At 41.5% G+C, this 25101-nt stretch overlaps 1 protein-coding gene across 1 annotated transcript in view; it reads right to left on the bottom strand.

Annotated features, from left to right (window-relative positions):
- ADAMTSL1 (ADAMTS like 1) overlaps positions 1 to 25101 on the bottom strand; it is a 405773-nt gene that overhangs the window by 171035 nt on the left and 209637 nt on the right. Inside the window, exons 19-20 of the mRNA XM_049627010.1 lie at positions 10376 to 10677; positions 3117 to 3246 (exon numbers count right to left, since the gene is read on the bottom strand). Coding sequence (XP_049482967.1) covers positions 3117 to 3246; positions 10376 to 10677 — 432 coding nt within the window. The remainder of the gene's footprint in view (positions 1 to 3116; positions 3247 to 10375; positions 10678 to 25101) is intronic.

Genomic DNA, 25101 nt, shown 5'->3' with positions numbered 1-25101 from the left:
CACACACACACACACACACACACACACACACACACACACACACACTGGAACAATCAGACACCTCCAGCTTGAGAGTCTCCTCCTTGCTGTGGAGAGCTGGGTGTGAGAATGTAGGGAACCTGGAGAAAGTTAGACATGCACTTCTGATACCAGCCCTGCCATCCACACAGAGTAAGTCAGGAGAAGGTATATTTAATCTCAGAAAGATGCCCAGAGGGGACACACCCTCTAGGCCCTTGGCATTTTCTGTGTGATAACTCTGACCACACATAAGAGGAAAAAGTGGCTCTCTGATCTGTGTATTAGGACTGACAGCTGCCTGGGAAAGCCACTTGTCCTAACTGGTGGCCACCTCTCAGACGTGAACCCAGTGACCAAGACTGGAAACGTCATTTCTGCATGTCCCATAGAAAATGCTATGGTGCTCTGAACACACAGACATCAGCACGGACCAAGAGCCCAAAAGACAATGCATAGGAACTTGGGGCCCATTAGAGGACACCTTAAAATGTGCAGGGAACACTGATCTGTACACGAAAAGAATTGTGAATTAAAGATTTAAATTATTCGACGGAACAGGTTATTGGGAAAACAGGGACTATTATGTCCCTACCAAATCCATTTCTCTTCTATGTACACCCTACACCTAGTTTCCGAATGAGAGATTGTTTCCCCTCTGATGTCACACTGAAATAGCTCACAGGAAATGCACCTCCATACATGACTCACTTTTAAGATGAAAATCTGCTTTGGCTCTTTAACACGAGATGAAGAGTGGTATCAGGCCACTGTATGTCGGCCCTCTCTTGTTGTTTTAATTAGCATCAGTCTACAAATACTCAGCTCTGGACGGTCGGCCCAAGGAACCCCTGGCTGTGCCCTGTAAGAGAGGCCTTGCCTGTCAGTCTGATAATTGGCTGGTGGGAGATTAAAGCACCGAGTTTATCTGGAGCAAATGCAATAAAGTTAAGCCTAACAAGGGTCCTTGTCTTGGAGTCAATATAAAGGTCGTAGAGTAAATTAAGCCTATCTAATTTAACTATGTTCAGTACTTTGAGGATGGGAAGTAACACCTTGTGTCTTCTTCCTTCTGCTGCCCAGGAAGGGTCGGATTTAGTGGCTGCAAATCCCACAAGATCTTTAGCTGGTCCCGGGTGCTGACTTCTCAGCATTGCCTCAGCTCATCACAGCATTTGGATGTCATTACCACGCTGGAATGTGGTTAGACACTTAGGCTTGTTTTTAAAGTGATGGTAAGTAAGCGGAACAGAAATGACATCAATTAGCAGCACACAGCGGTAGCGGTCCAGTGTGTCTGCCTATAGACTAACGAAGACTCGTGGGGTATTTGAGAAGGATGTGGTCACCTCAGATCATCTCCTACCGCCTGTTCATTTTGCATATATGGAAACAGAAAGGGCAGACATCTTGCCCCACGTCACATGGCTGGTGTGAGCTAGGGTGAGAACCTCTGGACCTCCTAGCCAAGGCCCTTACAGGCCGTCCAGGCCCAACCTACTCTGCTTGTTCTTGGGAGAACGCAGTCAGACGGAAGAGGTTTGTACCCCCTTGCCCATGCAGTTAGGTCTGCCCAATTGGAAAACTGTGAGGTTAGGTGGGAGATGAGGGACCAGGTCAAACAGGGACAGAAAAGAGGTTTCTTGGGATTCTATGCACTAGATCTAGCCTTTTCTGGGTCTGGCCCTCGATTCTATTTTTCTGGCTGCTGTTCTCCTGGGTGGAGTGCTACTCCAAGTAGTGGCTGACTGCTTTGCTGGTTGCCATGGAGATGGTGGTACCATAGGCCCTCCTTATTTCTGCATCGGAAGGGGGAAGCGAGCCCACCATCCAGATCAATATATGAAACACCTTGGGGCGTCTGGGTGGCTCAGTCAGTTAAGTGTCCGACTTCAGCTCAGGTCACGATCTCGCGGTTCATGGGTTCGAGCCCCGCGTTTGGCTCTGTGCTGACAGCTCGGAGCCTGGAGCCTGCTTCGGATTCTGTGTCTCCCTCTCTCTCTGTCCCTCCCCTGCTCACACTGTGTCTCTTTGTCTCTTAAGAACAAATAAACATTAATTAAAAAAAAAAATTAAAAAAAGGTAACCTGAAAAAAATATACATGGAACACTTCTGGTGACCAGCAGAAGTGTCACTATCAGCTTGTGTCCTGATTTGGCCTATAATTTGGACCCTTTAAGTTCCTAAGAAAGGCATTTTGTTGACTGAGAAATAAGACAAGCTGCCTCAGCAAATTATTGTCCATGCCTAAAGGCAACGCCCTGCTTCTTCCGTGTTACTTTGCAGAAACAGAAGAGATATCGTTCAGAAACAGCATTCCCCTTCCTATGTAGGATATGACCTTATCTCATAACATTCTTCATTCCATCAGTACACCTGAAAGTCTGGCTTTGGTTCTTTAATAATCTCCCTTTGAAACCAGAATCACCGATGAGATGGCTTAGCTTCTACAGAGATTTGTTCCAGAGAAGTATCTGCAGGCAAGTCTTTCAAGACACCATAAAATTGTGTGGACTGGAGCAGTGATTGGATTGATTAACTAAGGCTCAAGGTCGGGTAAAAACGAGACCCAGGCAGGACCAAAAAATGAAATGCTCTAATTGATTTTATGCATGTGGAATGACACACATACACTCCAGAGCACGCTATAATGAATCTGCATGCTGTGTGCATGCGGATTTCACAGCGGATCAATTATACCACCCAGCCACCCTGTAGTCCACAAGCCAATCTGTTACTATGCCGTGAGGGCTTGGGATACCAGCTAAAAGTGGCCGAGACCCTGAAGACTGTGGTCCTTCAAGTTCCCTTTAGGAGACAGCACGACAGCACGTGCACAGCCACGCACGCCATGGGGCTCATTTCAGTGTACAGAGCTTTCTGGACCCTGAGTGTGACCATTGGGCTGGAATTCCAAAGCCCTGGTTTCAATTAAACTTAAGTGGATTTGACTAAAAGTTTGAACTGATGCTAATTGGTTTTCAAAACACTGGGTTTTGAACAAGAAGCGTTCTGGTCTTGCGCTGTGGACAGATGCACCCTACCCTGAACACGCTCCTGGGAAGCAAGGGCAGGCGCCGCGCCCCTCGCCCCTTACCTGGCCGGGCAGGGATCCAAACTGCAAGATTTGAGGAGCCGGGGGGGTCGGCGGCTGGTCACGCACAGGTTCTCATCAGCAGGCTCCCGCGTCTGTTTGTTCAGGCAGCTCACCACAGCCTCCTGGACACCTGCGTACAAATCACACTGTCAGGCCAGAGTGGGCGTGTGTGGGGTGATGAAGTGTAGACAATGCAGCTGGTGGGAGGCCTCTGTGATTGGTAGGACTCTGGCTACATGTCAGAGAACGCAGCTTAAAGCCCAGGACTGCCCATCTTGTCAGGCACCGCTCGATCAGGGAGAAAGTACTCTTGAGTTTGAACCTCTGTAAATGTGACCCTTGAGGAGGGCAACTTCCCTCATGGGAGAGCTGGCCACCAGTCCTGATGAAATGCTTTAAAATAACGCCACCAAAGCCATAGAGCTGCCAAAGCGGGAGTGTGATAATTTAATGCAGAAGGAGGGCAGGGTGACAAAAAAAAAATGTCCCCAAGACCTTCACACGTTATATTTTAATCAACAGGCGACTGTTGTATTTGGAAGGGAGGCCAAGAGCTGCGTTTTAATAGCCAATATTCTGCAGACTGCTATTCTCCGGGGGCCTTGCCTTGAGGACTCCAATCTTTGCTGGTTTCCTTTTGATTCTAGTTCATGTCTTTAGTGACCTGGGTGGCTTTGGAAGTTGGAACAAAAGCAAGAGAACGAGGTACACAATGACTATACCCATGAAACACAATCTTTTCTACATGCATGGGAAATACTGCTCCCACAGACACTTGCGTGTCTCTGACACGAGTTTGAGCAGTGGCTGGTGCAGAGTTATTGGCAGGTCTTCTGAGGTGGTGTGCAGGACCCCTTATGGAGACCTTAATGGAGCAAGGAAACATTTAGGTGGGTATGGTAATGACCAGACATTTCACGCAGGTGCCCACGGTCATAGTAAGAGTCAAAATCCACAGGTGGGACATTACTAGTCGGGTGCCAATGCTAAGAGCTTGACATGCACCACGCAATTCTCCCAACTCCATGAGGTAAGTGCTATTTTTATCCCATTTTACAGATAAGGACACTGAGGCTTAGAAAGGTGAAGAGACTTGCTAAGGTCATGTAGTTGATAAGCAGTGAGGCAATGCCTTAGCACTGGAGCTGTTAATGACAGGACTAACATTTAAAAATACTAAAAGGCTGCTTCTATCTGCTAGAGATCTTCGGGAATAACCTAGACATTTGTCTGGGATCACTTCAGCAGAGGGCAGGGTAAGGAAGAGGCCAGATGAGACATTCTCGATACTCTGCTTTCAGTCATACATAGCTGTGTATAAAAAGATACATACAGCTTAATATATCTATGTGTAGTTAAATATTTGTATATGATTTTGACAGAGTACGTGACAACCTATATAATTAGTTTTGTATATAAATACACAAACATTTTCTTGTTCTTATTTTCTGTCTTGCTTTATCAAAAGTACCCAATATATACAACTGCCCTAATCAGTTATTAGTCCTGCTCCTTCCCTCGTGCCATCTATCCCATATTTCTCCAAGTAGTTATTACTTCAATCAACAGGCTAATGTTTCCTTTTTTTTTTTTTAAGGTTATTTTTGAGAGAGAGAGAGGCAGAGTGGAGTAGGCGAGGGGCAGAGGGGGAGACAGAATCCGAAGCAGGCTCCAGGCTCCGAGCTGTCAGCACAGAGCCCGATATGGGGTTCGAACCCATGAACTGCGAGATCATGACCTGAGCCAATGTCAGACGTTTAACTGACTGAGTCACCCAGTTGCCCCAACAGGCCAAAGTTTCCTAAGGTGATGTTATACGGACTGAGGTCACTCAGAAAGACTGCCATTTAACAAGTGACATTTTGGGGTGCCTGGTGGCTCAGCTGGTTAAATGTCTGACTCTTGATTTCAGCTCAGGTCATGATCTCACAGTCATGAGACTGAGCCCTGCTTCAGGCTCTGTGCTGGTGTGGAGGCTGCTTAAGATTCTCTCTCTTTCTCTCTCTCTGACCTTCCCCAACTTGCACTCTTTCTCTCTAAAAGAAGATGACATTTTATTTATTTATTTTTTACAGTTTATTCATTTATTTTGAGAGAGACAGAGATAGCATGAGTGGGGGAGGGACAGAGAGAGAGGGAGAGAGAAAACCCTAAGCAGGCTCCCTTCTGCCAGCCTAGAGCCTGACACAGGGCTCAAACCCACGAAACTGTGAGCCACTTAACCGGCTGAGCTACCCAGGCTCCCGGAAAGTGACATTTTAAAGCCAGAATCGGAAGCACCTTTCCCAGAAGTCTGACAAATTAAACCTTTTCAAAAATCACAGTATTTACTTTGAGCACACGCATGTAAATTTTCTATGTCTTAAGCTTTTTGTGAGCTTTAAAATTGAAATATATCGTGGTCAGTTCAGGCTGGAGCATTTGCAATTTCTACTAGACATTCAAGCTATCCCACCAGATTCCATAATGCTGGCTCCAGAGTGTTGCTCTCTTGGTTGCATCTGGGATGAGCCATTTGAAATTCATGGTATGACAATGTAGCAAAACATCTCACAAGAAATTGTTGAAATCATCACTGATACTTCCCCCTGGGAGAGTCCGGCATTAAGGTAATGACGACAAAGTGCTGGATAAAGCTAAGTCTTCTATACAGAATCTAGACCTGGGGTTATATTAGAAATTAGGCTTTCAGGGGTGCCTGGGTGGCTCAGTCAGTTAAACGTCTGACTTCGGCTCAGGTCATGATCTCGCGGTTCGTGAGTTCGAGCCCCACGTCGGGCTCTGTGCTGATAGCTCAGAGCCCGGCACCTGCTTCAGATTCTGTCTCCCTCTTTCTCTGCCCTTCCCCTGCTCACACTGTCTCTATCTCTCAAAAATAAATAAACGTTAAAAAAAGGTAAAAAAAAAAAAAAGAAATTAGGCTTTCAATTCATTTGGGTACCTGGTAATATTCAAGAGATTCTTTTTTTTTTTTTTAATTTTTTTTTAACGTTTATTTATTTTTGAGACAGAGAGAGACAGAGCATGAATGGGGGAGGGGCAGAGAGAGAGGGAGACACAGAATCGGAAGCAGGCTCCAGGCTCTGAGCCATCAGCCCAGAGCCCGACACGGGGCTTGAACTCACAGACCGTGAGATCGTGACCTGAGCTGAAGTCAGACGCTTAACCGACTGAGCCACCCAGGCGCCCCAATATTCAAGAGATTCTAAACGTCACTCTAAAATACATTTTCGCTTTTTCCGGCTACTGAATACTTTATGAAATTGAGTCGATGACATCATCAGGAAGTGATCCCAGGTCCTACCACTTCCCCCAGTTGAAAGGGCTTTAGGTGTGGAGCTGTGTGGACGGTGGGCTTTGCTTCTCCTTCACGAACTCCTAGTTTATACCACTGAAGTCCTTCTATCACTGCAAAGAACAAGGGTCTCAAGGGCTAACAGTTCTAAAAGGACGTCAGTATTGTCCTCTTAGATATGCGTGTGGAACACAAATTTTCATTACCCCAAACCAATAAACCTTAGCTCCAGATAAGTATCACCTGGGAGGTGGTTAAGTGCTGAGATTAAGAAGCATTCCAGAGTTACCAAATTCGAATCTAACATATCATAAAACGAAACACGAGGCCTCAGCGGCACTGTGTTAAATGTTCCTAGCCATAAGGGCCATTTACTCGCATTCTTAGGTGGGGCCTTGGGTGCTGAGGGAAACTAAGGACAGAGCTCTGTCATTTTAAGGAGTATCTGGGACCAGCCCTGTGGTCAACACACAATACATTTTTGTGGTGTGATGCAGGAAATGCCTCAAGGGCAGGGCATTGTGAGCACAGTGCTGTGTAGGCCAAGGGGAGGTGGGAGAGGGCCGCCTGGGGGAAGGCACATGGAGGGAGGGAGCTGCCCTGGAATGGGGAGCGTGGGAAGTCACAGGAGGGAGGGCATGTGAAAAACCTCACCTGTGAGGTCACAGCATACTTGGCCCAGCGGAGTTGGCCAGGATGTGAGAAGTTGGCTCATTAAATGCGTGCTCTTTCCTAATAGGCTAATATATGCACTTAGAAGGACATTTTGAACCAACACAGACACATGTTTAAGTACACGACTTCACGATTCTGAGTTTTCCTTTCTTGACAGAAACAAAGGAGAGAGGACTCGTAAGGAAGGGGAGTGGCAGGTTTAAAACTTCACCTTTCATTCTTGCCCAAGTAAATTTCAAGTTTTCCCTCAGCTAGGTTTTAATGTTGATTTTACCGTCTAGGAGTTCAATGTAATAAAGCTGTTCAGGTTCAAAGCCACTCTCCTTGACCACACCTATTAGTTCACATGTGGGAAATTAAAATATAACAAGGAGATGATAGTGGGACGCAGGACACATATCTGAACAGGTTAGGCTAACTTTCAATCTTCCAGAAAATGGGATTTTCAGTGTTCATATCTCCCAGAAGAGCATAATTGTTACGTGATCTTTGATGACAGCTTGGGGAAACACAGCCACCAACCATAGCCTAAATTACTAACTAGTTCCTTCTGGCTGCTACCTCTGCTAGGTGAAAGGTTCCTTCTGTATCTATCCAGTTTTAGCTCTTGAGATAGGGAAGACAATAAAATAGACTGACCAGCCTTATAACCCAAAATTGATTTAAAAGTTACCTGTTAATCCTGCACATTTTTGGTAGGCTTCAGCAAGAATGATTAAAAATATATATAACCTTGTGGGTTATATTTCGGTGAAAGATCAAAGTAGCACAATGTTACTGCCAAGCACTGACTTCAAAATATACATGTCCCATATAGTGAAATGATTTTTTAGTGCATATGGGCATCATATGGACCATATAACCCGACCATATTTTCACCACTTTGGAATTTTCAACTCTACCATTTTAGGTGTAAATATATTACCTTGGCACAGTTACATAAGTGTAGGTAAGTGTGCACAGTTGTTGACAGTTAAAGACATAAGACATTTCAGTAACTTTACCCTGCCTTGGCTATAAAGGATGCACAATTTATGTTATACAAAGACGCTCAGTTCCTACAGGCAGAGATCAATTGTATATCAAACCCCCAAATCTTATTTCCAAATCAGTATCTTCTGAAAACATTTGAAATTAAAACCACTCCACATGCTCTCTACACTTTGAGTTTTATACCACTGGTTGATCAGCAGAATGGTTAGATAAAGGTATCTGGTTATTTATTATTCCATTACTGCATCTATTTTTTCCATCTGCTCATAAAGTTCCAGGCTTGACTTGTAACTGAGAACCAAAACTGAGAGACCATAAGTAAAAAAAAAATTTTCCGAAGCAAATTCATTTTAGACTAGGGATAACGATGGTTCCTTTCAGGTGATGATGGAAATTGGGGATAAACACACCCCTTCTGAACTCTTGAGTCACTTGTTATATTGGAAAGAAGGAGTTGTGCCTATGGGTTGTGGTCTTTCCCCCTGACTTCTCAGCTCCTGCCCGGGCTCAGAGATCACTGAGGGTTATTTAACACTTCCCCTTGGTAGGCATAGAAGAAAAGATGCCCTCAATGTGTGTGGAGAAGAACACAAGGACAGAGATTAGCTGTGTTCCAGGAAATTCTTCCAGAATCAGAAGGAAGATTTTAGGTTTTAAAATAACAGGGTCCTCCATTAAGACGCTTAACAATTTCAGTTTGAAACTGGAAGACTTGGAAACAAACAAGAACCTCAAGGTCAACACTATTAAATGCTTGCTAAAAGATCTGATGGAGAAAATGGATTCTTTGCTAGTATGTACTTGTTCCACTAGTATTCCTTTTCAACTGCATGTGAACATTTTGGGCACAAGTACTTGTACATTCATTCTCACTAATGATAAGACGCCTTTTTAAAAGGGTTTCCAAAATGCCATGGTTTAGAAGCCATTTTTGGAAAATAATTTTATTAAAAAAAATTTTTTTTAATGTTTATTTATTTTTGAGACAATGCGAGAGACAGAGTGCAAGCAGCAGAGGGGCAGACAGAGGGAGACACCGAATCTGAAGAGGGCTCCAGGCTCTGAGCTGTCAGCCCAGAGCCCGACACGGGGCTCGAACTCACGAACCGTGAGATCATGACCTGAGCCAAAGTCGGACGCTTAACCGACTGAGCCACTCAGGTGCCCCTGGAAAATAATTTTAATACTTTTTTATACCAGTTGAACAACTTTGCTAGCAATACAGAACCATAAGGTGCCAAAGGGGGTTACTGCCAGCCACTGAGAGAAATTTGGCAAGGAAATTAGACAGTATTTTCCTCACCTCTCAAAATCTCTCTTGGGAGCCGACATGGGAGACAGTGGCTTTATGGATCTAATGTATGTTCTATTGTGTAAGAAAGATCATAAACTTGAAGAATTTCATTGTTGGTTTAAATGCCCTCCTCTTCCCTCACAACACCATCTATAACACCTGAAATAAAGAATCACTGAACCTGTTGTTATGGCTATGAAATATCCCTAAGAGAATCAGGTCAATATACACGGAAGCATGTAATGTTAGTTAAATGATAATCGTAAGGGGGAAAGCTTCAGGAATTCTCTAAGTGCTTAAAGCAGTGAGGTATGCTGGAAAGACTTTGGACAGGGAAATAAATAATTAGCAGGCCTGATCCCAGCTGTCACTCACGAGCTGTGTGATTGCAAGTCAACCCAGCTTCTTCGGACCTTCGTTTTCTCATCTGCAAAATGGCGGTGGGGTTAGACTTTAAAGTCCTTTCCTGTTCCAGGTAAGCACACTGTTATGTGCCCTTTATACATCCTTTTCCCTTTGTAAAGAGGTACTGCTTTGGAAAATCCGCTGAGTAAAGCAAGGGGGGCGGGTGCTCTAAACTATTCTGGGGAAGAGTAGAACGTTTTGTCATCTTGGGCCTTGGTCCATACCACATGCACTAAAGCAAGGACATAGATAAATAAAACTGAATGTTGAGAGCATTGCCAGGTTAGTGTCAACTGTGTTTCTCAGTCAGATACCCTAGGATATATTGCAAAACATCAGAACGACAACTGAAAGTAAAAGCATGAGTTGTGTTGGCCACTCACAGCCGACAGTCTGAGCGCCACTCAAGCCCAAAGAGAAATACATCTGTGTTTCATTCAGTATGCTTTCCATTTAGGATGGCTTCCTCCCCTCCTCCCCCTGCTTATCATTCCTGGACTAGAGGCGGTCATGTGACACAGTCTCCTGCAGGGAGAGAGGATAAAGAAAAAAGACAAGATGATGGTGGGGATGTGAGCCAGAGTTCCCCCTTCTTACCTCCTCCACAGGACTCGGAGCACTTGGTGAAGCCCTCATACTCCCAGTCATACAGCTCGTCGAAACCCTGCAGGCCACCGAAGAGGCCATCTGTCTCTTCTGGGTTAAACTCAGGAGCTTCCCCGTTGCATGGTCCCGCATAACAGGCACGCTGGGATGCTGGCTTGGGCCCCTCACATTCATCAACAGGCAGGTCAGCCACGGACTGGGAGAAAGACAGGAGCACCTGGCACCTCACCATTCGCACCTGGGTCCCCACACCACAGGTAACCGTGCAGGCTGACCAGGCTTCCGGGATGAACCTGCAGTCGGCAAGCAAACAAGAGGAGAGCATGAAGAGCCCCAGGCAGGAGACCCTGGGGGTTGCGGAGGGCTGCATCCCACCTGCCGCCCCTGCCCAGCGCCGTTCGGGGCTCTGCTACCCTGTCCTGTGATGGGTGCTTCGGTCTAGTTCATGAGCTCATTTGCCACGGGTTTCTGGATTGGTTTTTTTGTAAGTGTCATATGAACTCCCAGCTGTAAGACATTCCAGCCACAGACCACCTGCTTTCTCCCTGCTTTGCACCCACAGCGGTAGCTCTTCAGAGCAGGAATTGGTGGTTTCTTCACTCTCTCTAAATCCCAGCACTTGTGCCTTCTGCGAGATGCTGGCTATTCTTATAGTAGACTAATACGGATCCTAAAACTATCACAAAATAAGCCCTTGGCGATATTTAAGGAGGTGGGTTTTTTTTTTTTTTTGTTGTTTTTTTTTAGTCTGGATCTGATATTCTGTAACTTTCTTTGCTTTTCTGCTCAATGTGCGTCCCAAGATTTATTTATATATAGAAAGAGGTTCTTTTTTTGTAAGTTTCCAAGAATGGAGCAAAGTCTTGTTCCTCACACATTCTTTGAATTAGTCTGGACTACAATTCTTTTTATATCATAGTGAAAAGCTGTGCTACAAATTTAAATCCACAGACATGTCACAGTAAACGAGATCCTGAATTCACACAAGTTTGTGGGACGGCAGCCTCCCTGCCCCCACCCCTTGAGAGAAACCACACTAGTGAGAATTTGGTTTTTCTCTGAGTTTCTCTACAATGTAGGACAATATCAAATTCCAAAAAAAAGACTTTCCCTCCCACTAATCAACAATGGCCCATAACGGCAATGACCTTGAGAAAGACCTAGGGAAAAAAGCCCAGAGGGAACCACTAACGTTTTCAGAAAGTTAGTATAATAATCTGGAAAAAGAACTTAGGAATAAATATTTTTTATTTTTCCAGGATCCTACTGCTTTTTCACAGAGAGTCGTGCTGAGGAGGCATGCAAACCTGGTCCCCTAACTTTGACTTTGGCAGGAAACGAAGGAACTGATAAGAAGGTTATAGCATTAAATCCTAGTGAGTGCAAATGGTTCCTATCTAGTTTAGGGAAATAGAAATTCTAGCAGGAAACCAATCCAAGCTTTCAAATTGGAAGGATCAGAACCGAAATGTTTCCTGGGCCTGAGCCGGAGCTGGCCAGGAGAACCAGACTCCCCTGACCCCCAGCAGCTCATGGTGTCTGAGCCACGGAAGAGCTTAGGAGAGAATGAAGGTCACATACAACCTTGTCAGAAAGGTGGATGAGGGAGAAAGACCCACTCAGAATTATTCCCAAGAAGTTCTCATCACAATGTCACCTCCCTCTCTTATTTTTGAATTCTTGATCTGTCTTCTGGCACCTAGAGAACATGAGGGAAAAGCAGTATCCTAAAAAAATTAGAAAGTCTCCTTTTCTTTGAGTAATGATACCTGTAGGAGCTTTTTAAGACTGTAAAACCCCAAATCACAGTCAAAACAATTTTAACCCTCTTATTACACATATATCTGTCTGGCTCTTGGAACAAAAGTGACAACAAATACACAAACACTGAATGTTACAAGCCAGGTGCAGACATGAAGGAAAACACACACTGAACTATTTTGTTTATAAGGAAAACCCAAAAGCAAATGAAAAGCCCTCCAACTCTGACAATGGTGTGTGAATAATGCTTCCTATTTAATAATGTGCTGAATTTTATTGTCAAATAAGAAAGATGACACGATCGCAAAAAGAACTGTACTCTATTAGCTTTTCCTATGCATTAAGAGTTATTGTTCTGTTACCTATAACATCTTCAGAGACCATTACAAGACAACAAGGATCAGCTAGCTTTTTCTGGAAGGGGCCAGATAGAAAATAGTTTAGATTTTGTGGGCCATGTTTGTGGGTCTTTGTTATTGCAACTACTCAACTCTGTCAACATGCTGCGAAAGCAGCCAGAGACAATATGGAAGCAGATGGGTGTGGCTGTGTTCCAATAAAACTATATTTACAAAAACTAGAGGGAGGGTGGTAGCAGAAAGGTCTGAATTTGGACTGTGGGCTGTAGTTTCCCAACTCCTGCGATAGGACCTTAAGTGGAGATAAACCAAACACACCAAGATTCATAAATAATCTTCCAACTTGTTTTGAGTCTTAGTTCCTATCTTTTCCACATATATGAGTTTATAAGAATGACGAGCAGTTAAATCGATTTATGTTTTATCCTCCAAAATGAGACCCAGATGAAACCTAGAATATAGGTGATGTGCAAACCAAACCCTTAGCTCTCCTTGCCTATAACGTTAATCACTTTGTGTTTGGTCTCATTCCAGGACCAGGAAGATAGACCACAAGCACACAAAGTAGAAAGGGTGCATTACTGGAACCTCATGAACTCATTGCAATGTTTGAACCTTGTTTATTTTGAAGCAGAACCCAAATGAAAATAAATGTGCGTGCGTGTGTGTGTGTGCGTGTGTGTGTGTCGGCATGGGCATATGAGCGGGCGTTTGTCTATATTTGGTTTTCCGGGCCTTTAGGGTTAATAGCAAAAACAATAAACATCCATTTTATGTCTCCCAAGTGAGAGTCTTATCAAATGTCAAATAGCCTTTCTGGCTAATCTCCCAACCCACTATCCTTAGGTCTTCATCAAGTTCACACCAATTAAAAACGATTTGGCTTTTAAGCGGTGCTGTCTTCTGGCAGTCATCTTAATTTCTCTCGTGCACACACTGTGTGATATAATATACTCTCTCTTGCTGAAGGCAGGAGATTATATTTCAAAAGAAAAATATCTAATAGAGCGAATGGCCAAGTGAATAGAACTGGTTTTCATTTGAAACTTTCCCCCACATTCCTAGATCTCCCAATGCTGTGTTTACTATCTTGAACTTTCTGGCCACAAGTGGGAAGAAGCAAGGTCGGTGAGAGGGCAGGCAACTGAAGTAGGAGGTCTAAATGTAAGGTTGAGGACACCTGGTCTGAATAGTACTTGCTTAGCTAGAATCCTTCAAGTGGGACCTTTAAAATGCAGTCAATAGGTGTTTTTTTTTTAAATCATTTTTAATGGTTTTAATTTCAAATGTTCAATAAAAAATTACTATTGAAGTTTAATTAGGGTCCTTTGAAAGTTCTTTTTGTTAGCAACACTGTTGCAGAATGGCTAGATGCTTGAGTTCTTTCAAAGATGGGCTTGAACTTCAGGGAATACCGATAGGATTTCGGCATTTAGTCTTCCCCGCTTCGGGAAATTCAAAAAGAAACCTGGTAAATAGAGGATTTCTGCTTCTGTCTGGTCCTCAGTTTGCAAGACTAATTGTTGATATAGCTAACAAAAAGCTTATCCTTTAATGAGAGTTATTACCATAGTACCTTTTAGGAAACAGAAAACCGCGATAATCAAGTGCACCTGTAAAATCCCAGGGTGGTTCAGTTTCTATGTGGCTATTCTGATGTCAGAGCATGCACTAAAAGAATAAAAACAATCACTTGATTAATACAGTGCTAAACAGAAACTGTTCGATTTTGGTTAACTAATCTTGTGTTAACTAATCACTGCAGAGCTTAGCCAGAGTTAAGCTCTAGTTTTATGCACACGTGGTTGATAACTGTTTTTTTTTTTAAAGTAGGCTCTATGCCCCGCGTGGGGCTTGAACTCACAACTCCAAGATCAAGAGTCACATGCTCTACTGACTGAGCCAGCCAGCACCTCTGAGATTTTTAACTTTATCTCTTCTCCTCTTAGTTTCCTCTCCTTTCTCATATACAGTCATCTAAAAAACAAATCATCAGCATTGTACAAAATAAGAATGGCTTCATAGGGGTGTTATTGTAATGCTAATACTAGCCTCACTTCATTCTCTAGTTTCAAAATGCAAACTGAAACTTGCAGAAAATCACATGAAAAATACTTAATTTTGGTTTAGTTTTCCAGCTTATTAAACTTCAGCCAGACGTCTGATGGGCTTTGTGGATTTCTTTTCCCTCTTTCTTTTGCTGTATGTTTGTGTATGAGAGTGGTGGCATTTAGGGGGAGGAGAGAGGAGGGAATGAACTGAATGGTGTAGGAAAAATTATAGACAACTTTAACACAGACCCAGGAGGTGACTGGGTGTCCTGTCAAGTGCATCCTTCCAAGCTATGGCAATCTCTCATTGCTATTTTACCACTCTACCAGTTAGAGAAAACGGATGATGTGAATGATTCTTGCCCACAGAATTGCAGATTAATTGTGCCTAGTGGAATGCAATTGATTGTTGTCCTGTGAGCAGACCGATTTTACATCTATTTGTACATTCACTACAGCCTCTTATTTACCTAAATACATATAATTCTTTGAAATTTCCCTTGAATTGGTTGTAACATCCGCCTGGTTCCCTCACTAATTAATGAGGTAAACAAAAACTTGAACAGATGTTCATTTTATATATGCATGAGAATCATGGTTTTTCCCTTTCTAAAATTTTATCATTTAACTAGTGGCCACAGATGGATCTGGAAAATAGGATACTGGAAAAATAAAATACTGTTTAAGTAATTCTAGCCCAAATTAATCAGAGTCTTTTATATAAGTATATCATTTAGGGACAAAAAAAGTCCCCAAACTTTATTGGTAATGATGCTGTTATTCCATAATGCCTCATCTATTTTTAATGCAATCTTCTTTATTCTTTTTCTTTAGTTTTGAAAAGTTGGTTCTTCTCCTGGTTCTGAGCAACTCTTGCAACATTAATGGAGTGAAACCTTTAGGAGAAGGTGTAGTTTCCTGAACCAAAGCTAGGCATTTTGGCATCTGAAGAGCCATTTAGAAACACAAGCAAAAGAAATTGCTTTTGGGTGGGACAGAAACTTGGAAAATGAAACATTTTCTTTCATCTGTCTCAATTTTACATGAGATCAAAAGACCTCATGTAAACTTTTTAGTTATTTAGTGTCTCTCAAGAAATTAAAAGATTTTTTTCAAAACCATCCAAAATAAGGAAACAAACAAAAACCTTTGGAATGCTACAAAGGGAGGGTGACTCTCCCTTTAGGGATTTTGGAATTAATTGTAAAACCCATAACTCCAAGACAACCTTAAAGTGATTCTTTAACAATATAGGGAGAGCAATAAAGTTCTGGGAGAATACTTATCCAAAATATGCCTCTCCATTCACTTAGAACCACACCTAAATCATTCCAAATAAATAACAATCTAACTTATTGTGAAAGATCTTTAGTCAAGGATACTTGACCTGAATATGGAATTATGAAAATATTTCTCAACTGCTTTTGTTAGCTTACAACTCTCTGGAGCTGCAAATAATTCATGCTAGTTATGCAACTCATATTAAAGTCTCCAAGCACAATTTCTCAAAGGTGTCCAGGACACCATCCCGCAAAACATCTGACAGCACCACTTATTTTCATAATGTTCCTCTAATTCTTAGGTATCATACCTGGGTTGTGACAGGTTTTCATCACTATAAGGCACTTCGGTAGCATAACCAAGTATAGACCGATCCCAGAGATTTAAATAACAAAACAAAATGAGAATTTTTAACCAGCCACCAATATGCCTATCTGAAAAATAAAAAAAATTCTGTGACTGCCCTGTCTGATGCCACTAAGCAGTAACAAGTAAATAAATAAATACAAAGGAAGGACCCAATTTCAAACAGGCTAAGGCAGTACTGGGAGAGCTATATTTAGTGGAATTTTCCAAGAAGCAGACTTGATTTTCTCATGATAATGATGCCCTTTTGGGTTCTTTGAGAGGCAGCTGGCCTCTGCACAAACGCCTCAATGACTTTCTTGCAGAAATGCTCAGCACTAGAAGTGGGAGAAGAAAGCCTGACTGCATTGAAGGGCACACTCTCCTTTGAAAGAGACTTTGTACTAGAAGGAAATGCTGGGGGGTATCAGAGTTCCAATGAGTCAGGGCCTAACGGAATCTCTCCAGGCCCACAACCTCATACTCGAAGACTCTGTTAAACCTGGCTTGCATTTCTGACCTATCTTTCTCGATATGGTTCCAGACAAGATATGAGGAAGAGTCTTACTAACGGAGGGATCTTGTTGACCATCAGGAGTTTGTTCTACTTTAATAGTAAGAGAAAAGCCAGCAGAAAGACAGGTAATAATCAGTTTCTGAGAATACAGAAAGAGCCCTACAGTGTTGGCTCTTCCCAACAAATGCATCCTCAACTACCTTCTTCCCAGTGGCCCCCAAGGCAGTTGACCATGCCTTCTTTCTTGAGTGACTTTATCCTCTTGACTTGCATGACAGCAAATGCTTGGCTTTCTTTTCTTTTCTGGTCAGTTCCTTCTGTCTCCTTTTTAGGTCCTCCTCTCCTTAAACTCTAAGCACTTAGTGCCTTGGAGCTCAGTTTGGTGATGTGTTCGGTGATTCTTGGTTTCATACACCACCAGTATGTGAGCAACTTCTGAGTATTTAGAAGTATTTCATCTCTATTCTAAGTATTTTGAAGTATATCATCTCTAGTCTAGACTTTTTTTTTTTTCAGAGCTTTATACCCAATTTCTTTTTTTGGCAAGTTTTGGGCTAGGGAGCCATTTGACTCTTTGAAAGGAGTAAACATTAATTTAATATAATTAATTTATCAAAAAATTATATAGTGCTTCTTATGTGCCAGACACTGCTCCAAGTGCTTTATAAATAAAAGCTGTTAAATCCTAATGACAACCAGATAAGAACTATTACTAGCTTCGTTTAGTAATTAATACATGGGTGATGAAATTGAAGTATAAGTCATTCACACAGCCAGTAGGTTGTATGCTCGTAACCACTGTTCATTGCTCTCTCTCCCAACTGACATTTTTACTTTGATATTTCAAAGGCATCTCCAACCTAAAATGTCCAAAATGGAACTCCCGATTTACCTCTTCAGTATCTTATTCCTCTCCCAGTCTCCTCTGTCACAGCACATGATTCTACTGGCCACCCAAATGCTCAAGGACATTTAGGAGTTATTCCTGACCCCTCACTTTCCCCAACTCCTCTCTTCCAAATGATTCCCCAAGTCTATCGATTCTCACTCAAAAATGTATCTGAAATTCCTTTACTTCTCTCCATCATCACTACAGCCACCTTGACAAAACAACAACAACAACAATAGCTAATGTTTACTGATGTTTTTTAAGCCCTTCATATATATTAACTCATTATAATATTGTTAGGAGATGGATACTGTCAGGAATGTTGTGAAATGGGCAAAAGAGATCACTGGTTGTCCTTTCAGTGGAATGCTGACATTGTCTAACAGACCTTCGGGGTGGCAGGCTGTGTAATTAACTCTATGGAAGTGTAAGTCTTTGTCTTTGGCCAGACACAAGTTTCCTTGTAGAGGGCTGGTGATGATACAAATGTTTCCAGTCCATAGTGATGGAAATTTTTTTTTCTGTTCATATAAGTGCCAAGGATTACTGTCTGGTAGAAAATAGACACTTTTCTATATCCAGTTCTGGTATGAATAAGTTTTAACATCTTACTGGTTCTCTTGATAATTCATGAATTCAGTACAAATTCTGGCATGTGCTCATTTTGTATTTATATGGGTCATAGTTTTTCCTTTTTGAAAATTATATTTTGACAGCACTCTTTTCATCCCAAATTCTAGATGATAAAGTTGAGGCACAGAGATTTCGAATGCCATACTGCTAAATAAATGTCAGATTCAAATCATGGCAGTTGATTCCAGAATCCATGTGTCACCATATTGAATGTCAGGTGACCGCATAAGCCATGATCACTGAAGCCACTACCTTTCTGCTGGACCACCACAACAGCCACTGATCTGTTTTCTTTCTCTGTTAGACCTTACTAAGCCATTCTTCACCCTGTAGTTGTAAAGCTTTTAATTTTTTCCCAGAATACCAGAAGAAAAGCCAAACTCCTTGTCAAGGTTACATTATGCCATTCTCCATCTTCATTTCCTGCTCTTTCCCCACTGGTTACTAGCCTCCGGCCACACTAGTCTTCCTTCTCTTCCTTAAATGTGTGTAATTCTTTCCTGACTCAAGGTTTTGGCAGGTGCGTCACCCCCATGGATGACTCTCCTTCTTTCTCTCAGTTTGTAATAACTCCCACTCATCCTTCAGGACTCAATTGACATGTGTCTTCTCAGAGAAGACTTCCTTGAACCCCACACCTGCTGGAGCTCCTGTTAGACTCTCTTAGATCACCTCTTCATTTACCCATAGCAGTTACCAGCCTCTGAAAATCAAGTGTGAATCTTTATGTAATAACTATGTCCATCACTAGATCAAACTTCTGTGAATTCAGAACTTCATGTAATAGATGGTCAGTAAATATATATGTTTATAATGAGTAAGTGGATAGGTAAATAGAATGGTGAGTGTGGACATTATGAGTGACTTGGTTTGTTCTTGTGTCCAAAGACTGAAAGCAAGCTAAAGAGACAACAGTCTTGAAACTCAGAGAAATTAAATCATACCTCTTAGTTCCGGGTATCGGCATAAGAAAACAAAAATTTTTTCCTGTTGTAGGAGTTTCTTTCAGTCTTTTTAAAAAAGCTGTTATGCCCAAATTTAGTAGTGGGATTCTTCATTTTATATTTCTTATGGCTGTACTCAAGGCAGTAGATGCTGGCCTCATTTCATCTTGATGGGATATTAGGTTATCATGTAGCTTGAGGAACGTTTAAATTCTGTGTGTATCACACTTCCATTTAATCTCAATAAAAGTACTCTTTTATAGAAGAAAAGGATTTGGGGGCAGCTTTGAGCCAGAGGCTGCCTTCAGTGATTTATATACATAGCTCTGATCTCACACTGCCTTATCATACAAGCAGCTACTCCAGTAAAGGGTCTGAAGCATTTTGGAGTTGTTCTTACGTTAGGGGAACCCAGAAAGAGCTCCTATTTTTCTGTCCACTTTTTAAAACTTAATATACACAATGTTTTGGGAAAAAAGAAAAGATAGGCCACTAACTGTATGTAGCAGATTCAAATGGAGCCAAATCACTCTGTTCACAAATAAAATGTGAGAATACATTTGTTTCAGACCATCTTTCTCTCCTATTGCTTTTCTGACTTGTGCACACAGAACATAATTTAAAAGTTGGGTTTTCTTTGAGGCCAGTCTGATTATTTAAAAAGCCATGTCCCAGGGACTAATATGCCATTATAGCTTACGATGCTATTAGTGCATTTTCAGTTCTCAACTTAATACCAGAATGGAGTTTTTAATGCATATCATTTCCCCTGATTTTGATACAAATCTAAAATATTGTAAACTCAGAATACTTTGCATGACCATTTTTTTTCCTTCATATGGAGTAAAATTGGTTTATTTTGCAATTTTGTAAAGGTTTCTTTCCTTTAATTCAACAAGTTTGGCAACACTTTCCAATGAAAAGTTCAGTTCATTAAAAATGACCTTAATGGACGTAACATATATTGGTGGTGACAGGGTCCATACTTTATTTTGGCACACACGGATCCCATTAATTTGTCTTTGTCACTCTCTAGGGCTCCTCTGAGCAATAGTTCAGACTTAGCTTTCTGAAAGTAGCTACAGAATGAGCAATAAGTAGAGATGTTGGGAGGAGCTGACAAATTTAGAACTTCTTGGTTTGCAGTAAAGGCTTTTCTAATGACTACATAAAAATGGCTCTGTCTGCTCTGTTGAATTTGTTATTGATTTTTCTGTCTCAGTGCACATTGGGAACAATCTATGGGGATCAACTGTATTTGACCCAGGGTTGAAAGAGGATGCTTTTCCACCCAAGCATTTTCTAAACTTTCCTTATTAATTTTTGCAACTCCCTGTAGGTCCCTTTTTTATTCAAATAAAGGTAACTAAGCTTTGTCCCTCAGAATAAATTCTGGGCTAGATTCTAAGTGTGATGCTTACAAGTAAATCTTCAAAAAGCCTCAGAAGTATAGAAGTATAATATCCTCAGAGGCAGGATGGTGGTGTTAGCTGGGGAATGACTGGCTGAATTTTGGGTCAAATTGTACTTCTCTCTCACATACCAGTAGATACGACACCTGCCTCAATTTCTCCAGTTGTAAATAGGTGATTATTATACATTTTTATTACATTAAAAGTTCCCTGGGAAGATGAATAATTCTGGAAGTGGCCCAATCACAATCCCGGTTAACATGTAGAGAGATCTTCCTGCAAACCAGGTACTTCACATGTACTAACTTAATCCTCATAACTCAAAGATACAGGTGCTGTTATCATGCTCATTTCACAAATGAGGAAATTGCAGCCAACGAGTTAAGTGACTTGCCCAGGTCCCCTGTTGCTAGTGGTGGATCCAAGATGAACACCCAGCCAATCTGTCCCTGGAGCCCACACTTTTCACCACTGCTGGTGCACACTGCTTCCCTGCATGGAGGTATGATCAATAACTAAACTGCTTTTTCCTTTGATCTCAGCAGGGCTACATCCTTGTTTGGGCACACAAACACACAGACTTACCCCTCACCAACTCACATAGTTGGCAGCATTATATACCTGAAAATTTTTTAAATTTTTTAAAAATGTTTTTATTTATTTTTGAAGGAGAGAGAGAGAGAGAGAGAGAGAGAGAGAGAGAGAGAGAGAGAGAGCGCATGAGCAGGGGAGGAGCAGAGAGAGAGGGAGACAGAGAATTTGAAGCAGGCTCCAGGCTCTGAACTGTCAGCACAGAGCCCGATGCGGGACCCGAACCCACAAACTGTGAGATCATGACCTGAGCCAAAGTCGGACACTCAACCAACTGAGCCACCCACGCGCCCCATATACCTGAACATTTTTAAATTTTAGGAAATTACCTATGGTTTCTGCAGCTTTTCTCAAAGTATAAGTAAGAATCGCTCAAGTACGTATACTGATACAACATATATGATCATTGGCTATAATCCTTTCTCAAGCACTAGTTTTGGAGTGAAAGATTCAAATAGGTTCTATCACAATCTGCCAAACATCAGTTCATACCAACATCCCCCAAACCCTTTCCCTGTATATTACATTTTCCTCTCATTTATGTTATTTGTGAATTACCATGTATTAGCTTAACTATTCTAATATTTTAACTCAGAGGAATGCACAGTAGCAGAGAGAATTTAGGAATTCAATAAATAATTCTCCCACATTTCTTTTTAAATCAATAATACTATCACACTGTGCATACTCAAACATCATATTACATTTCTTAAATACAGCTAGCTCATTTGTTCAATCTGTGGATAAGTGACCAATACTCAGCACTTTGGACATAATCCTATCATTCCTATGGTAAGAATGCACTCAAGGTTCTTTGAGGGCAAGGACTATCAGGCTTATTTTTACAGTATTTGCAACTGGCACGGGGCACGGCACAGAGCAGGTGACTTATGAGCAAACTTAGCTTCTTTCATCAGGAGATGTGAACAATTTAGCAGGTCTGCTGACCCTCCATAGTCATCTAAAATATACATTCAGACAGAGAACTTCTATTAAGCATGCAGTTGCAGAGAATATAATGGAAGAGAATGATTTAGGTAGATGGGAAGGAGGCCAGAAAGGAAGGAGTTGAAAGTGAGTGAGGTCATGACCATTGAGAGGTAAGGGCTGATTCAGTCTGGCCAGCATGGGCTTTTGCTCTGCTATGTGCCAATTCTCAAAATTAAATGCTTTTGTGCTTTTTTGTTTTAATCCTGTAATTCTCATGCTTGAACAGCCCTTATGTTGGTGTAATGATCTACAAATAGTATCTAAATTTCTTGATCTTAGATGATGTCACTTTTGATTCTTAAGAAATATATCTGTTTTTATATATATATATATATATACAAGATATTCCTTTTATTTTCTGTGGCCTGAGATTCATGAAAAGAATATAATTCAGGCACCTTGTATTGAGGATATAAACAGCCAAACTATCTGGACCCATTACTGATGTTTGATTCCCTGAATATTCTTTGGGGGAAAATATAAAAACACATGTCACACAATTAACATTTCTAGCCACTTTTTTTTAAATGTGAATTCACATTCTTCACCACTGAGTTAAGACATCCACATTCTCAGACAACTAACTTGCTGGATATAAATACGGACTAATGTAAACATATGCTTAAATATTATATATTTAAATACTATTTCCAACAAGGTAAACAAGGCATTTAATGAGTACAGGATCACCATGGAGACTCTTATTGGCTTTTCCTTCTGTATCTAATTCCTTGTGGGTTCTGTTCACACAGATGCATGACAGGAATTTCCCTTTGCTTCTTATTGAATCAGCCCCATCACTAAGCTGATGCCATCTGGCATCCAGATATTACTGCTGCCTTTGGCCTGCCTGCTTTCCTTTTTCTTCTTCCTTTTTTTAAATGGCTTACACCAAGATTATTTATGGCAATACGTTTAAGACCTGACTATTGTGCTGAAGCACAAAAATGTTTTCTTAACCATGAACTAAAGTTGTTAACTGGAAATCTGATGAGATAACTCAAGATTTTTTAAGGGCAAGCACGATCAAGGCATAGAGGACCACCCAATCCTACTTTTGAGAGGACAGCACCATTAAGGCTCTCCGCCTGGTATGTGCCAACATTTGAAGGATGGATGGCTGGTTCCAATGGCCTTGTTGGTCACTTAGGGTCCAAAGTAATCGCCTGTCTCCTATTTCTCGCTCAAAGCCATCCAAGCAGAACTCCTGGCAACTGAAATAAATCTGGGAGGAAACTGGCTTCCCTAGGTACCCAATTAGTCCTCCCTCCCTCCTTCTTTCTGGGATGATTTGATTCAGAGACCAGAAAGTCTAAAAAGAGAGACTCAGAGCCTCTGAAGCATCTAGCTGTACCTTTACGCCTGCCTCCCTTAACAGATTACACTTTGCAGGGCACTGAGTGGCCTGTTAATGGCCTGAAGGAGTTAAGGAAATGAACAATTTCCTTCCTGTTCCAAGTTAGATCAGGCTTGTTAAGAAGGCCAGCTGATTAACTTCCTGTACAGCAACAGTAGACATGCAGCCTTTACATGTCCTAGAGGACACCATAGTATCATATTTGTTCAAGAAATTAAGCTGTCAAAGTGGTCGTTATGCGTACTTGGCTTGAGGTGGTTGTCATGTTTCTGCATATAACTCAACAAAGACTGAAAGTAAGTTAAAGATAGGAGATGGGAAACCAGGTCAGTAATTTATTTAGCTACTACCTGATTAATGAACGCAATTATACTACCATAGTGTAGTTCTGATCCCTCACCAAATAAAAGTACAATATGGAGGGCTTAAAAAATACCTAGAAAGCTATCCCCACATATTTGTCCGTGGAAGCAACCAGCTGGGCTCAATCTGGCATTTAAATCCTAGACAAACCAAAAAACAGACTCTTAATTATAGAGAACAAACCAATGGCTACCAGAGGGGAGGGAGGTGGGTGGGTGAGGGGTGAACAGGTGATGGGGATTGAGGAGGGCACTTGTGATGAGCACGGGGTAATGTATGGAAGTGCTGAATCACTATATTGTACACCCAGAACTAATATTACACTGTAAAAATAAAATGATAGAAAAGAAAAATAATAACTTATGAAACCTAAAAAATAAAATAAAATAAATGATGTATCCTAAATGAGACTTTCATCAGCTGGAGACAAATTCAAAACGACATACTTCAAATAACAGCCAAAGAGAATTCCATCAGTCATTTTTCTATCTGCCCCTTTCTAGTGTTGGAAAGGTACTGATCTTAGCCTTGAAAAAATGCAACTCTCCCAGAATCTTATTATTTTTAGAAGTCTAACTCTAATTCCTTCCATGTTAATTGGGTAGCAGGGATTTCTATGGATTGCTTAGAGGGCATCTTCGAAGGCAAGTTCACCTTATTGTATTTATTTGTAAGACTGTCTGTGCTCGATCAGCTTCACGGGCTAAAACCCCACTTGACTAGTCTTGATTAGGGGCTGGATCTTGTTCACACTGTTTTGTTCAACGAGGAGAGACAAAAATACCTGGCTTGAAGATTCTTGCTGCTGGTTGTCAGAAAAATCTGATAAAAACCTGTGCCTGGATCAAGTCAAACCATGGCCACTAGTGAAAAATCAGTCTAGATGCTGTGACTCTCCCGGGTGGGTTAGGAGATACTTTTTTCATATCATGAAAATATGTTCCTCACAATGAATGCTCCTACTTTTGTGCCGTATGAATCAAATACATCACAAATAAACCCGTTTGTTGCTAGAAAAAAAAGCAATTAACGTCTAAAAGTATTTCCAAATAAAGTTGCAGCTTCATATGATGAATTCAATATATTAAGGACATTACCATGTGACTTAATCTCGATCCTTATTTCAGGTATTCTATGTGACCGATATCTGTATCTGTATCCGCTGCATTGCATTTAGTTTAGTGGAACAATAATACCAGTGTGCACACCTGTTCCATCGAGTTT

Source organism: Panthera uncia, chromosome D4, assembly GCF_023721935.1.
Source record: "Panthera uncia isolate 11264 chromosome D4, Puncia_PCG_1.0, whole genome shotgun sequence".
NCBI classification, from domain to species: domain Eukaryota; kingdom Metazoa; phylum Chordata; class Mammalia; order Carnivora; family Felidae; genus Panthera; species Panthera uncia.
This window is presented reverse-complemented; position numbering and strand designations above follow the sequence as displayed.